Genomic DNA, 12,894 nt, shown 5'->3' with positions numbered 1-12,894 from the left:
TTGGAGATTTGAACCAGAATTTTTGGTTTTCTAGTTGGAGGAGAGAAGGACGGTTATCTAATGAGATGGATTATGTTCACATTTCTGATTTGAATCTCCGGATACAGGATATTTGGTCGGTTGGTAGGTGGCATTTGGATACTCTTTATTCTCCTTTATCTCAAAATTTGAAAGATAATATTCTCTCTTACAATCCAGATGAACAAACAGGTCCGAAAGTGGGTTGGTATTGGAGTGGGTCTGCTGCCAAAGTCTATGACTCACGCAATGGTTACTTGTGGTTGTGTAAGCAGCTGTTTGGTTGGGAGGAGCGGGAGAATTGGCTTTGGCTTTGGCGTCAGCTTGTTCCGGAAAAGCTTAAGTTTTTGGCTTGGTTGTGCCTTAAGGAGGCTCTTCCTACTGCAAGTTTTCGCTTTAGAAGAGGGATGTCGTCATCGGATAGGTGTCCAAGATGTCTTTCTAGCCAGGAATCGGTTTTACATTGTATTCGGGATTGTCCAAAAGCTCAGCTTGTCTGGCATAGGTTGGATATTTCTTGTCATCTTTTGGATTTGAAGAACTGGTTCTTGTATCATAGCAGAGAGCGTCCGTTCAAGTTCTTTTCGGAACTTTGGTGGATATAGCGAGTAAGGAATAATGACATCTTTAATCCCATGAAACTTGGCCTCCGGAAAAAGTGATTTGTCTGGCATTAACTTCAGAAAAGGAGCTTAGGAATATTTTTGAATTACAACGTATGTCCCTTCCCTCTACTCTAAATGGTTTTTGGAATCCCCCATCTATTGGTATTTTTAAGATTAATTGTGATGCTAGTTATTTTGGTTCGGGTGATAGTGTTGGTTTTGCTTGTGTTATTAGAGATTGTAATGGGAGCTGGCAAAGGGGGTGTTTGGGAATGATTGAGAGTAATATTATTCTTCAAGGGGAATTGTTTGCTATTTGGAGAGGATATCTCTTAACTTGGGATGTGGGTCAACGAGATGTTATTTGTGAGACAGATTGTGTGGAAGTATTTAATCTTGTTACTCAAGATAGTTTTGGATTTATTGATCCACTGGTGCTCAAAATAGGAGATATCATGCATTGGAATTGGCGGGTTGACTTTCGTTTGATTATGAGAGATGCAAACACGGTGGCAGATACTATGACAAAGATGGCGATGAAGTTACAACTTTCGCATGTGGAGCTTCTTTCACCTTGGGAAGAGTTTAAGAGTAGTCTTGAACAGGACTGTCCCTCTATTTAGGCAGTTCCTTTTTTGTTTGTTTTGTTTTTCTTTGTTTAATTTATTTCGTTCAGTCACTAAAAAAAAATCAAAAATTGAAAACCCATTATGGCTAAGTGAAAAAACTAAAATGACTCATATATGAGATTTGAGATTGAGCGCTTGTTAACCTAGCCGTCCCTGTCAAATATGATGGTCTTCACTCTTCAGTCTTCACCCTCAAACCCTCTCCTCTCACGGACTCACTGTCTCACCATTCCATACTGCCGACTGCCACTGCCACCTCTCACCCCCTCAGTCCCTCACCGCCACCTCTCACGGACTCTCGACGTCACCGTCACGCTCACCGCAGCAAGGACTCGTCGCGCCCTTGAGTCCTCGCCGTCTTCCAATGTTCGCCATCTTCGCTGTCTTCGTATCGGAGCGTCATCGCCTCTTCGCCGGTCATCTGCTCTTTCGTCGGGTAAGTCAGTTTTGGGAACTCTCATTTTCATTATTTACTTTGATTTTGAAGCATTTGTTATAATTTCTGTGAATTAGGTTAATTATAATTTATATTTCTGCCCAATAAAAAAATAATTTATATTTCTGATTCTGATTTATGTGATTTATGTGATTCTTTGTGGAATCTATGATTTATATAATTTATGTATTTATGTTATAATTTCTGATCCTTTGTTAATTACAGTAACAGTGTTATAATTTCTGCGCTCTGATTCTTCGAGTAATATCAATTGCTTTTCTTTTTTAAAAACATTGTTTCGTGTAAATTGTGGTGATTAAAGCCTTATGGATTGATACAAATTAATTTGGATTCATAAAAAGAGAGCTTTCTTTGCTCTGTGGCTATAGCTTATAATTGTCAAAATACATCTCATTTTCTATTGTCCTGACGATTACTGTCATTATTACTACCATCTATTTGGGGCCTCCGAGGACGTTTAGCGTGTGTTCTTTTGGTTTTGCTAGGAACCAATTACAAGTTACTGATCTTTTTTTGGGGGGTGGGGAGGGGGTTGGTGTTAATGTTAGAAGCAGAAAACTCTATCACCAAATGGAACAGAAAACAAAAGTGGAAAGTAGCTGAAGGAAATGAATTATCCCTTTTGAAATTTTAAATTATTAGCTGAAGATATATAAATAGTATTATATTCTTTATTATGTTTTTATGCTATAATCAAATATAAATAATGTACGAATTAATATTATCTGATATGCCTAGATTGTGGAGATTAAAGCCTTAGGGATTGATACAAATTAATTTGGATTCATAAAAAGAGTGTTTTCTTTGCTCTGTGTTTAAACAGTGGCAAATAAGGTAGGTGAAATGAGCAAGTATAGCTTAAACCTTAGGCATGTAAAATAGAAGCAGCCGCCAAATAGGCCTCCCCTTTGAGCACCTTTTGGATTCAATGATGATGAAGAGAATGATGTCGAGAGAGAAATCACTCTCCAAGGTAGCAAGAAAAAGACTCTTAAGGACTTAAGTTGATGCTTCTCTAGTGTAATAGAACTTGTGAATGACATGGTTATTATATTTTTTAGTTTATTTGTTTAAGTAAATATAATCTCACATCCTTGTGTGTGTGGGTGTTGTTTGTTAAACTTAAAGATTGAGGAGCAGCAAAAGAAAGCCTTAGAAGAAGATCCAACTGTATTTGATTATGATGGAGTCTATGACAAAATAAAAGAGAAAGTTGCCCGCCCATTGATACTAGATCGCGAAGAGAGAAAAGTATGGTAATTATTTTTAGAATAACATGATTTTTGTTCTATCAAATCATTTTTGTAGACTAATTGTCAGCATGTAGAATTTCAGCATGTGATTTTAGGTTCTAGCATTTTTAAAATTTCCCATATTCATTATCATGTCTTGGTTATCAGCTTGATTGGTAATGGAAGAACGGTATTGTTTTTCGTTTTCTTCCATATTTTCTAATTGAATTGATGTACTTCTTTATGGTTCAATTCCTATATTTCCAATTCTCTGTTTCTTGCATATTGCTGACCTACAATTTTCATATTTGTATATAGGTTACAAAGAAGGACTTTTTGCTTGATTTTTATACAATCCTTGATAAAAATGTTGCATATTGTGCACAAGATCCTCGAGGGAGAAAACATGAGAATCGAGTTGAGAAAAGAACTGCAGAGACATGCGAAAGTGGAAGTCAAGGTAATCGATGACAGGGAAAGTGGAAGATCAAGAGGCTTTGGATTTGTGACTTACAGCAGCCTTGAAGAGGTCAACAGTGCTATTGAGTCCTTAGATGGCGCGGTAATCATGCGAATCTACTCCTAGTATCCCGTTTGCTAATCACAAATAACAATTTAATGAGTTTGAACTTGTCCATTTGTATATGTTACATCATATCATTGTTTGATTATTTTGTATTAGTTATTTGTTTTTTTGTTCTTGAAAACATATGAAAAAGCTAATATTTCTGCATTTTCTTATTGCGACATGTATATACTTTTTCTCTGTTGTTCTATGGAATCATGAGCTTCCCCTGACTTATGATTTCCACAATTATATGCTTCAAAGCATGGATGATGAATTTCGTGATATTGTTGGTGTTAGGTAATTGCTCTAAGATGCATTTGGAGCCTTTCTTTAATTAGCCTTTCTCTAAGATATTATTTACTGATATTTTTTTTAATATTTTTGCATATAACTGACAACATTGGTGAAACTGAAGGTCGGTGGAACTGAAAGTCGGTGGAACTGGTGGACATGTTCTTTATGCAGTGGATATGCCAAGTCTTAGGTGTTGTTTATATTTTTCATTTTTTTTTTATTTTCAATGTGCAATGAGGAATTGAGATGTGTAATGTATAATGAATTTATAGAAGCAAGATCACATTTGTACAGCCATATTGAAACATCTCTAAAGAAGTGAGTGAATATGTATTTTTATGATATTTTAACTAAGCCTTTTTCTTTGTTACTTAATTAAGTCATGTTTTAGAGCTATTGAATAGATAGAATAATATTTGACCAAACTCAAAAGCTTGGCTATTATTAGGTTAAGATTGGCTAAAATAAAAAAATAATGACGTTTATTTTAGCATGGCAACAAAATTAGTATTCTAACTAATATTCTGGGAAACATTAATGACATACTCGTTATTGATGATGGTGACAAATTAAATATTCCATTGCGACTAAAATATTTGTAAGATACCTATCGATTTACTAGTTTGAAAGGAATCTGCGATGAATTTTTGCAATAATATAGCAATTAATTGACTACATATTATTTCCTAGCAAGTTAGCGACTACTTTGTAACCCTATTTTCTCATTTAGAATAGTTTGGGTTTAGCGACAAAATTCCTACAGATTTGATTAAGAATTTTCAAAGAATAACTATAGATTTGCTACAAAATGTGACAGATTTACGATCATATTAGTGGACAAGAGTTAGGTTCGAAAAAATTCCTCGCTAATTAGCGTCACCTAAGCATTCTATTTTGTCTACGAAGTTAGCTTGCATTTAGCGATGAGTCTACTGCAATAGAGTTTGTCGCTAATTAGCGACTACCATTTAGTCTATTTCTTCTCTGGAATTAGCTTTTATTTACGTGATGGATTTGCGACTATCTATTCAGTAGCTAAAAAACTTTCTGATGAATTAGCGACTGTTATGTTTGCCTCACTGATCTGCGACTTGTATTTAGCGAGAAAAGCATTAGTTGCTAGGTGGTAACTAATCCGTCACAAACTCTATTTTGCGTCAGATTAGCGGCGATTTTACGACTCTTTTTGTAGTAGCTAATCGGCCATATTCTTGTATTGAAGGGACATGGATTAGTGAAACACTGATCTCTTTCAAAATCACCACTGGACTTACCTCTTGTTGCAGAAACACGACTTCCATTACTTCTTCTGACAAATTATTACAAAAAATTCTAACAAATTTTTATTCTGTTCTTCAGAAATCCTTAACCCTTGATAGCTTAGAGAAGGAAAAGAGGTGGATGGAGGGATTGCTGGCTCAGAGAAAAAAGAGAGGTGGGATTGAGGGATTGATGGTTCAAAAGAGGGAGGGTGAGATTAAGGGTTTTGGAAATTACTGGCAAGAGAGAGGGCGGAAATAGAATATACCAGCTCATAATTAATAGAAAAAATAAAATAAAATTTAATTATTGTTATAAACCGGATTATTTTTATATTGGTCTAATCAGATTCATTCAACATGTTAAACCAAAAAAAAAATTATGCTGCACCAACTTTAATTTGGTCCATCAAAAAAGACACATGTCCATCAAATCTTCAATCTAAAATTATATCCAACGGTCCAATTTTGAGATTAAGCAAAAGTCATTTTCCATGACTTCATTTGAGTGTCTGCCCTAATTATAGATTCCCGACAAATACGGCTAATTTTTTTAGATATGGTATTGGGGTGAGTGTTATGCTGGAATATGATGATTATGGGTGATTTACACTGTTATGACGGCGCTGCGTTTTTGGAATTTAGGGGGAAGAAATCGGTGGCACCGATTTGAAGTAGGAGAAATCGGTGGCACCGATTTGTGTAAGTTAGGGTTGAAATCGGTGGAACCGATTTGTGGAAGGGGAGGCTGTTTGGTATGAAATCGGTGCCACCGATTTGTGGTTGGTCCAATTTTAATTTAATCGGGGTTCACCAATCGGACCCACCGATTTGGGTGTGCAGCGGTCGGTTCCTCCGATTTCAAACCTTAGTCAATACAAAAAGCGGATGGTGGCCTCACAGAAGTCCCATTTCTTCCTCTTCCGCTAATGTTCATCCTCTTCTCCTCCCTTCTCTTATGTTCTCTGATTCTTCTCTTTCATTTTTGTAAAAAAAATTTCTGTGAGGCTGGAAATAGATAGTGTTATGGATGATAGAGTTGTATTGAAGATTTATTACTACGGACAGATCTTATTACAAACATATGAGGGAGTTCAATTTGTGTGTGAAAATCCATTGGATGTTGTTATTCCGTTCACATTGTCATTTGAGGAGTTGAAAGGTGTGATTTGTGAGAAGATAGGCACGCAAAGATGTAGGAGAATTTCGTGTATTTTGTACAGGTATCCTTTACCTGTGTTTGGCGGGTTTGTTCAATTTCAGACCAAGTATGTGATGGACGAAGTGAGTATGCAGGAAATGTTTTCAATGTACATGGAAAATCGCCACCGAATATCGTGCATCGAGTTATATATTGAGTTTGAGCAATCTGAAGCGGACCGTAACATTGAGTTGGAAGATTATAATAGTGAAAGCGAAGATGAATTTGAAAGTAACTATGAGATCGTCGGTCCAGGTGAGGACGAAGAAGCAGCTGTTGGCGCCATGAACGCAGATGTGGCGGAAGTTGCAAATGCACTAGCAAACCCGCATCCGTTTCAAGAGCCATCTTTCATGCGGTCGTTGGATTTGGGGGCTATGCACGCACCGGAGTTTCCGCAATATATGAATACAGGTGCGTAAACCTAGCTAGCTACGTGAATCTCTGAAGTAGCAGATCGATAAGTCAGATGAGTAATGTATGTGACCAGGCATTTGTGAGCATAGCGTTTGATTTTTTTATTAATTAATAATAATTTGTTGTGAATGATATGTAATTGTTGTTTACGTAGATGGAATAGCGAAAAATAAGACTATAACGATCTTACCTAGTAAAGTATGTTCATCATTCAACACTATACGATCTCTCACACCCCTAAACCACGTTAATTTTATAAAGCTCCCTCTACATTCATTTTTGCTGGGTGCAATTCCAAATTGGTGCAAGCACTCGGCTTCCAATGCCTCAAAGCTACTCATGGTCGGACCTGTAACCGGAAGACCATTTGTTGGCAGACCGAGAATTACCGCCACATCCTCCAAGGTCACGGTACACTCACCAACCGAAAAATGGAAAGTATGAGTCTCGGGCCGCCATCTCTCAATCAGAGCATTAATCATTGCTGACTGGCCTTTAATAACTCCAATTTGTGATACATAATAAAATCCAGTCTCGCGTAACTGTGCCTCAACAATTTGGTTATATGGATCCGGCGGGTGTAAATGATCGCACATCAACATCCTTGAAGCCTACAATACCACATTTTCCAGTATAAGAACAAATATAACATAACTATATTATTCAAAAACACAACTATGACATTTCTTTTTTTTTTAAAATAATATACATGATCCAGATCCAGAGCTTCATCTTCATCACCCTAAACAAACATTCATCTCATCTCCATACATACATACATACAAGGTTTATTCCTATTTTTATTTCTATTTCTAACCACCTAATAATAAAATACATACATATATGTTTAATTTCTAAATTCTACTTAGTGTCATTACAATATATACTGTTAATAAAATAAAAAATTATCACTATCATTATCATTAAATAAAATTATTAAAAAAAAAACTTACATGATTTGGATCTCCAAGATAGTTAACAATATGAAGCTCCGGTTGATTTACTTCCTTAGTTTTCCTTTTCTTTGGCATTTTTATTTTACCCTTTCCTGAGCTTCAGTGGTCCAACTATGGTGAAGGAGTGGGGTTGAGAGTAAGAAGAAAGGGAAAGTTGAGAGTGAAAGAGAGAGTGTTGTACCGTGTGAAAGAGAGAGGGGTATAGGGGAAACGGTCACGGGCCACACCAGGGGAGCCAGCTACGTGTGGCACGTGTGGCAAGGGGTCACCAATCGGTGCCACCGATTTCAGACGTCCCTCTCCCAGAAATCGGTCCCACCGATTTCCTTCCCCCCAATCGGTGCCACCGATTTCTTTCACGGCGCCGTCACATCTCCGTCAAACACCCCAAACTCCCATAACTTTGAAAAACACCTACACCTCCCCCATATCAAAATTAAAAAACTCGACAAATACATATATATAACACGAAAAATCATAACAACCAATTACAAAGGTAGATATAGCAATAGCTTCACTCTATTTTAAAAAAAAATTCAAAACGAATGAAGGACATGTAAAACCCATAGGCATTGTAAATAACAATGACATATTAGCTACAACTTATATCATTTTGAGAAAGAAAAAAAAAACTCACCTGTAATTCTTTTCGTGTGAAGTTAATAGTAAAAAATCATTAAATAATTTGACAGATTTAATTAAATTATCTTCTAATGATTCTTAATTATCAACTGTATACGAAGATAACTGCATATGAATTTTCATCCATCAACCTCGAATCCACCTTAGATTTCTGTACCTTTGCTCTCCTAGTTGCTCATAAACAAACTCAAGTTGAGGAAAGATCTTGTGAAGTAAATCATCCATGTTCTTGCAATACCATAGTCTCCATCTCTTCCAAAAAATAAGAGGAAGGATAATAAGTCCAAACCCAAATGTGAATCCCAACTCAACACTTAAGAAACTCCAGTTAATTAAAGTTTTCTTTTCAGAAGATGGTGACAATGGTTCTTTGATTCCATTTTCACCACAATTCTTGGTTAATGGAAGGCCGCATAACCCATCATTACCTTCAAAGGAGTATGCATCAAAAGTTTGAATCTGGGAACCTGTTGGAATTTCCCCCACCAAATGATTGAAAGAGAGATTCAACACTGAAAGAAAATATAGACTTGAAATCTCAGTAGGGATCCTTCCACTCAAATTGTTATACGATAGATCCATGGATTCAAGATTCATCAAGTTTCCTATAGAAGATGGAATGTGACCAGAAAATGCATTGTGTGACAAGTTAAGAACATGAAGTGCTCTCAAATTCACAAGCTCTTCAGGAATTGAACCTTCAAGGTGGTTGGATGAGAGATCCAATGCAGTAAAGATGGAAGGAACTGTGATGAAATTTCTATGTGACCCTTTGTTGACAACTGTAACTGAATCCAAATATCGGCCTCCGAGTTCATTCGCAGTCACAAGATAAGCAAACAAGTGATCCACCACAGAAGGAGATTCTCCTACTAACATTTGATTCAATTTCATTACTATGACTCTGTCAATGATAGTGATCAAATCCTTAAAACGTATGGTATCATGATTATCAAACATGTCAAAGAACAAACTTCCATATCTTTTATGAGCTTCATTATCATCACCCATCATTTTAGTCCATCTCTGCAAGAGAGATCCAGATACCATACCAGTCAAATTATTGGAGGCTAGATCAACAATATGAAGCATCTCCCAATTGTTAGTGCTATGTTGGCATCTGATAGGACCTTGGAGTCGGTTCGACCTTAAAATCAGAACTCGGAGGGTGGAAATGTTGCCTAGAAAGCATGGGAATTCATTGTTGAGCATATTGTTTCCCAGGTTCAAGACTTGAAGCTTTTGACAGTAAGCCAGAGACTTTGGAATAGCACCAACCAAGGTGTTTGAATCAAGATCAATAACTCTCAAATTACATGAATTGGAGAGTGTATCAGGAATATGACCTGTGAGTTTGTTTCCAGCAAGATTCAATACTCGAAGATTATCGTTTCTTGCTGTCAAACACTCAGGAATTGAGCCATCAAAGTTGTTATGGGAAAGATCGAGCAACCGGAGAGAAGAACTGTTGCAAAAGGATTCAGGAATTTGTCCACCAAAGTCCAAATGTGATCCATATTTCGTGATCATTGGAACCGTCCCCTGAAGTTGGTTCGAGTGAAGATCAAGCCGGAGAAGATTAGACCCTGGATTTTCAAAGGGTTTTTCCAAGTCTGTGAGAAAATTCTTGGAAAGATTCAAGATAATCATGAACTCAAACTTCCAAATCCATTTAGGAATTGTTCCATGAATTTGGTTGTTGGAAAGGTCTAGAAGCCGCAACTGGGATTGATTTCGCAAGAAACTTGGGAATTCCTTTAACTTGCAGGAAGCTAACAACAACATTGATAATCTAGGAAATGGAGGAAGGCTAGGATTATTCTCAATGGTTGTTGCATCAACTAACAAGTTATTATGTGAAAGGCCTAAAACATCTAGATTTGGTAGTGTCTGAAATCTCTCAAGCTTTATGGTGCCATTGAATTGATTCAGTGAAAGTTGGAGCAAGCTAAGTCTTTTAAGAAGAGAAAACGACATAGGAATAGGCCCTTGTAATTTGTTGATACTTATATCAACCAATTCTAACTTGGAGTTTGTTGCATTTGGGAATTCATCCAAGAAACCTTCAAATTCATTATGAGACAGGGTAAGCTCTTGTAAAGATGGAAGTGTGAAGAGAGTTGAAGGAACTCTCCCACTGAAGAAGTTATCACCTAAATCAATTGTGTGGAGATTTGAAAGTCCTTCCCAAAGAGTAGAAGAAACAACTCCGTTCAATTCATTGTGAAATAGGGACAAATATTGGAGATTCTTGGACTTGTTAAAAGATGGAAGAAAACCAGTGAATTTATTGAATGACAAGTCCAAATGGACCAACTTCGCGAGTTCGGATAAAGAAGCAGAGAGTGTCCCATTAAATTGGCAGTCAGATAGATCTAAAGTTGACAAATGCTTCAAATTTGAAATAGAACTTACTAACTGCCCAGAGAAATTTGTATTGCTGAGATTCAATGCTTCTAGAAGATATCCATCTTGCAGGAGTTCTGGCAAAGATCCTTGGAGATGTTCATTGTCAGATACATCAAGAATCTTCAGTGCTTGAATTTGGAAGATACCCTTTGGAAAGACACCAGTCAGGCCGCAATTACCGAGTTGCAAGGTTGTCAAATTAGCGAAATCAACAAAGAATTTTGGCACAGAACTTGACATATTATTCAAGTTGAGTCGAATCACTCGAAGCGAGCGAAGTTTTGAAAGTGAAGAATCAATTGGCCCTGATAAGTTGCATGATGCCATGCTCAAGACTTGTAGCTTTCGCAACAACGATAAGCCTCGGCACCACTCCTTTCCGCCACTAGATACTCTTACACCATCCAAATAGAGTTCTTTGATCTCAGTAAGATTCTGGAAATAGATCGCTACATTCGGATTCTTGAGTTCTAGAGTATTTTGTGAGGTAAATGGAGTGGACAAGTCCAAAGTGACCAGATTTTTGAGGTAAGAGATCTCTTTCGGAATTTGTCCATAAAAACCAGCATTTGACAAGTTCAAATGCTTCAAATTCTTTAGCTTCTTGATCTCAGAAGGAATTGGAGAGCGAAAGACATTGTAAGCCAAATTCAAACTCTGCAGATAGTGCAGGTTGAAGAGACTTGAATTGTTTAAACCTCCAGTGATAAATTCCTCACTCAAATCAAGACCAATTACATGTCCCTTGTTGCATGATACTCCCGTCCATTGACAATAACTATCACTTTCATTCCAATGAACTAGTTTTTTGGATTTGACAGGGTTGAATTGAAGGCTTTCTTTCAAATGGAGAAGTAAGGATTCTTGGTGAACAAGACTATGGCCGGTCACAACATGAACATTGATACTAATTATCAAGTTTATCAAACAAAAGGATACTAAGAAGGACAAGACTCGATGAAGACTCATTGTATGTATTTGATTATTTGGTTAAGTATGGTGATGAGGATAGTCTAAAATAAATTGAAGATATGCCTTTTATAGATAAAAACAGCTCATTGTTTTAGTTGATTTCAAATTCTACTATATTATAATAATATGCACTATTTCTTTGACTCGTTAACTTATCAATTACTCATTGCTATCTTCCATTTTCTTTCTCTGGTTTGATAATTCAAAGTACTCAACTCACCAAAAAAAATGTGGAGTGAAGTACATAATACGTTACCTTTTAGAGGGAAAACACAAAACATCAGTACACTTACGTTCTATAATATTTGTAATTTTAGAAATTTAGTACATTTATAATTTAATATAAGTTATTGCTGTGAATTTTGGGATATTCTCATGGGTTATTAAAGAAACTGGATAGAATAGTAGTGGAATTTGATTTTTATGTGATAGCCTATTCGTAAACTATCATGTTGCTATATCGCTAATCTTAGCCAATCTAAATTTTGTTATTTTTTACTTTCTGGTTTTTATGTTTTTAGCCGTTTGCCTAATAGTGTTTTTGTGTGTTTTTTTCTGAATTTCACTAAGTAACCAACATTCAACCGGTCAATTATCAACAAATTTGTTATTAATTGGTACTTTTGATTTTTTTTAAATTATTATTAATTAGTAATTATTTAAATTTTATTTTTTTTAAAATATAAAATTAATAATTATTAATTATAATTATTTAAAATTGACTGATTAAAAATTATTTATCTATATTTTCTCTTATTTTTTACCAATAATTAAGGTTGGCTTTTTCGGTGGAAGTTGGTTTAATTTTTATTTTAGGGTTAATTTTTAACGTTTTCCGTAGAAGTTGGTTTAATTTTTATTGTTACTCGTATTTATCCATGAACCCATATTATTTTTTGTTAGCAAATATAAAATAATGAATAAGAATAAAAAATACATAAAAAATATAATATAAAATTATGAATTAAGTTTATGATATATATAAATGTATCTAGTAAAGAGATATTTTAAATTTGGGATAAGTATTGTTTTGGTCCCACTTTTAGGGTCAGAATCGAAATCGTCTCTTACGTAATTTTTTATTTAGAATCATTCTTAATGTTATATTTGGTATTAAAATCGTCCTTTTTGACTATTTTACCCTTCTACTCCCTCAGGCAGTTTTCGTCCATCACTGGTCGTCGAAAAGCTGAGATGGACTGGTTCCTGCCATGCTGGCACGCCAACGGTGTAGT

General features: G+C 35.8%; 3 protein-coding genes across 4 annotated transcripts; 1 reads left to right on the top strand and 2 right to left on the bottom strand.

Moving 5' to 3' along the window:
- On the top strand, positions 1,374-4,157 carry LOC107639693. 2 transcript variants are annotated; one of them, XR_002361443.1, is made up of 4 exons: positions 1,374-1,688; positions 2,838-2,965; positions 3,260-3,806; positions 3,925-4,153. XR_002361443.1 is itself a non-coding variant. In XM_016343262.2 (4 exons), exons 1-4 carry the CDS (start codon positions 1,617-1,619, stop codon positions 3,991-3,993), a joined length of 513 nt encoding a protein of 170 aa, XP_016198748.1. In that variant the 5' UTR covers positions 1,374-1,616; the 3' UTR covers positions 3,994-4,157. The 2 variants fall into 2 exon arrangements, 1 of the variants encoding a protein (XP_016198748.1); XM_016343262.2 differs by having other exon boundaries at positions 3,260-3,503; positions 3,925-4,157.
- On the bottom strand, positions 6,827-7,855 carry LOC110271554 (protein MAIN-LIKE 2-like). Its single transcript, XM_021122527.1, has 2 exons — positions 7,634-7,855; positions 6,827-7,291 (listed from the first exon to the last, which is right to left on the bottom strand). Exons 1-2 carry the CDS (start codon positions 7,709-7,711, stop codon positions 6,827-6,829), a joined length of 543 nt encoding a protein of 180 aa, XP_020978186.1. The 5' UTR covers positions 7,712-7,855.
- On the bottom strand, positions 7,748-11,656 carry LOC110271553 (receptor like protein 30-like). The gene is made up of 2 exons (XM_021122526.1): positions 8,436-11,656; positions 7,748-8,009 (listed from the first exon to the last, which is right to left on the bottom strand). The coding sequence occupies exons 1-2, from the start codon at positions 11,654-11,656 to the stop codon at positions 7,748-7,750; spliced, it is 3,483 nt and encodes a 1,160-aa protein (XP_020978185.1).

Source organism: Arachis ipaensis, chromosome B04 (assembly GCF_000816755.2).
Source record: "Arachis ipaensis cultivar K30076 chromosome B04, Araip1.1, whole genome shotgun sequence".
NCBI lineage: Eukaryota > Viridiplantae > Streptophyta > Magnoliopsida > Fabales > Fabaceae > Arachis > Arachis ipaensis.
The sequence above is the reverse complement of the archived record's forward strand: the minus strand, read 5'-3'. Positions and strand labels throughout refer to the sequence as shown.

What these genes read in the sequence shown, in the direction of transcription:
- LOC107639693 (XM_016343262.2), top strand. Translation starts at nt 1,617, where the DNA reads ATGTTCGCCATCTTCGCTGTCTTCGTATCGGAGCGTCATCGCCTCTTC. An exon ending in CGCGAAGAGAGAAAAGTATG is followed by an intron (nt 2,966 to 3,259) that starts GTAATTATTTTT and finishes ATTTGTATATAG; the next exon opens with GTTACAAAGAAGGACTTTTT. An exon ending in TTGAGTCCTTAGATGGCGCG is followed by an intron (nt 3,504 to 3,924) that starts GTAATCATGCGA and finishes GTGAAACTGAAG; the next exon opens with GTCGGTGGAACTGAAAGTCG.
- LOC110271554 (XM_021122527.1), bottom strand. Translation starts at nt 7,711, where the DNA reads ATGCCAAAGAAAAGGAAAACTAAGGAAGTAAATCAACCGGAGCTTCAT. An exon ending in ATCTTGGAGATCCAAATCAT is followed by an intron (nt 7,292 to 7,633) that starts GTAAGTTTTTTT and finishes GTGGTATTGTAG; the next exon opens with GCTTCAAGGATGTTGATGTG.
- LOC110271553 (XM_021122526.1), bottom strand. Translation starts at nt 11,656, where the DNA reads ATGAGTCTTCATCGAGTCTTGTCCTTCTTAGTATCCTTTTGTTTGATA. An exon ending in GAGCAACTAGGAGAGCAAAG is followed by an intron (nt 8,010 to 8,435) that starts GTACAGAAATCT and finishes TGTTTGACGGAG; the next exon opens with ATGTGACGGCGCCGTGAAAG.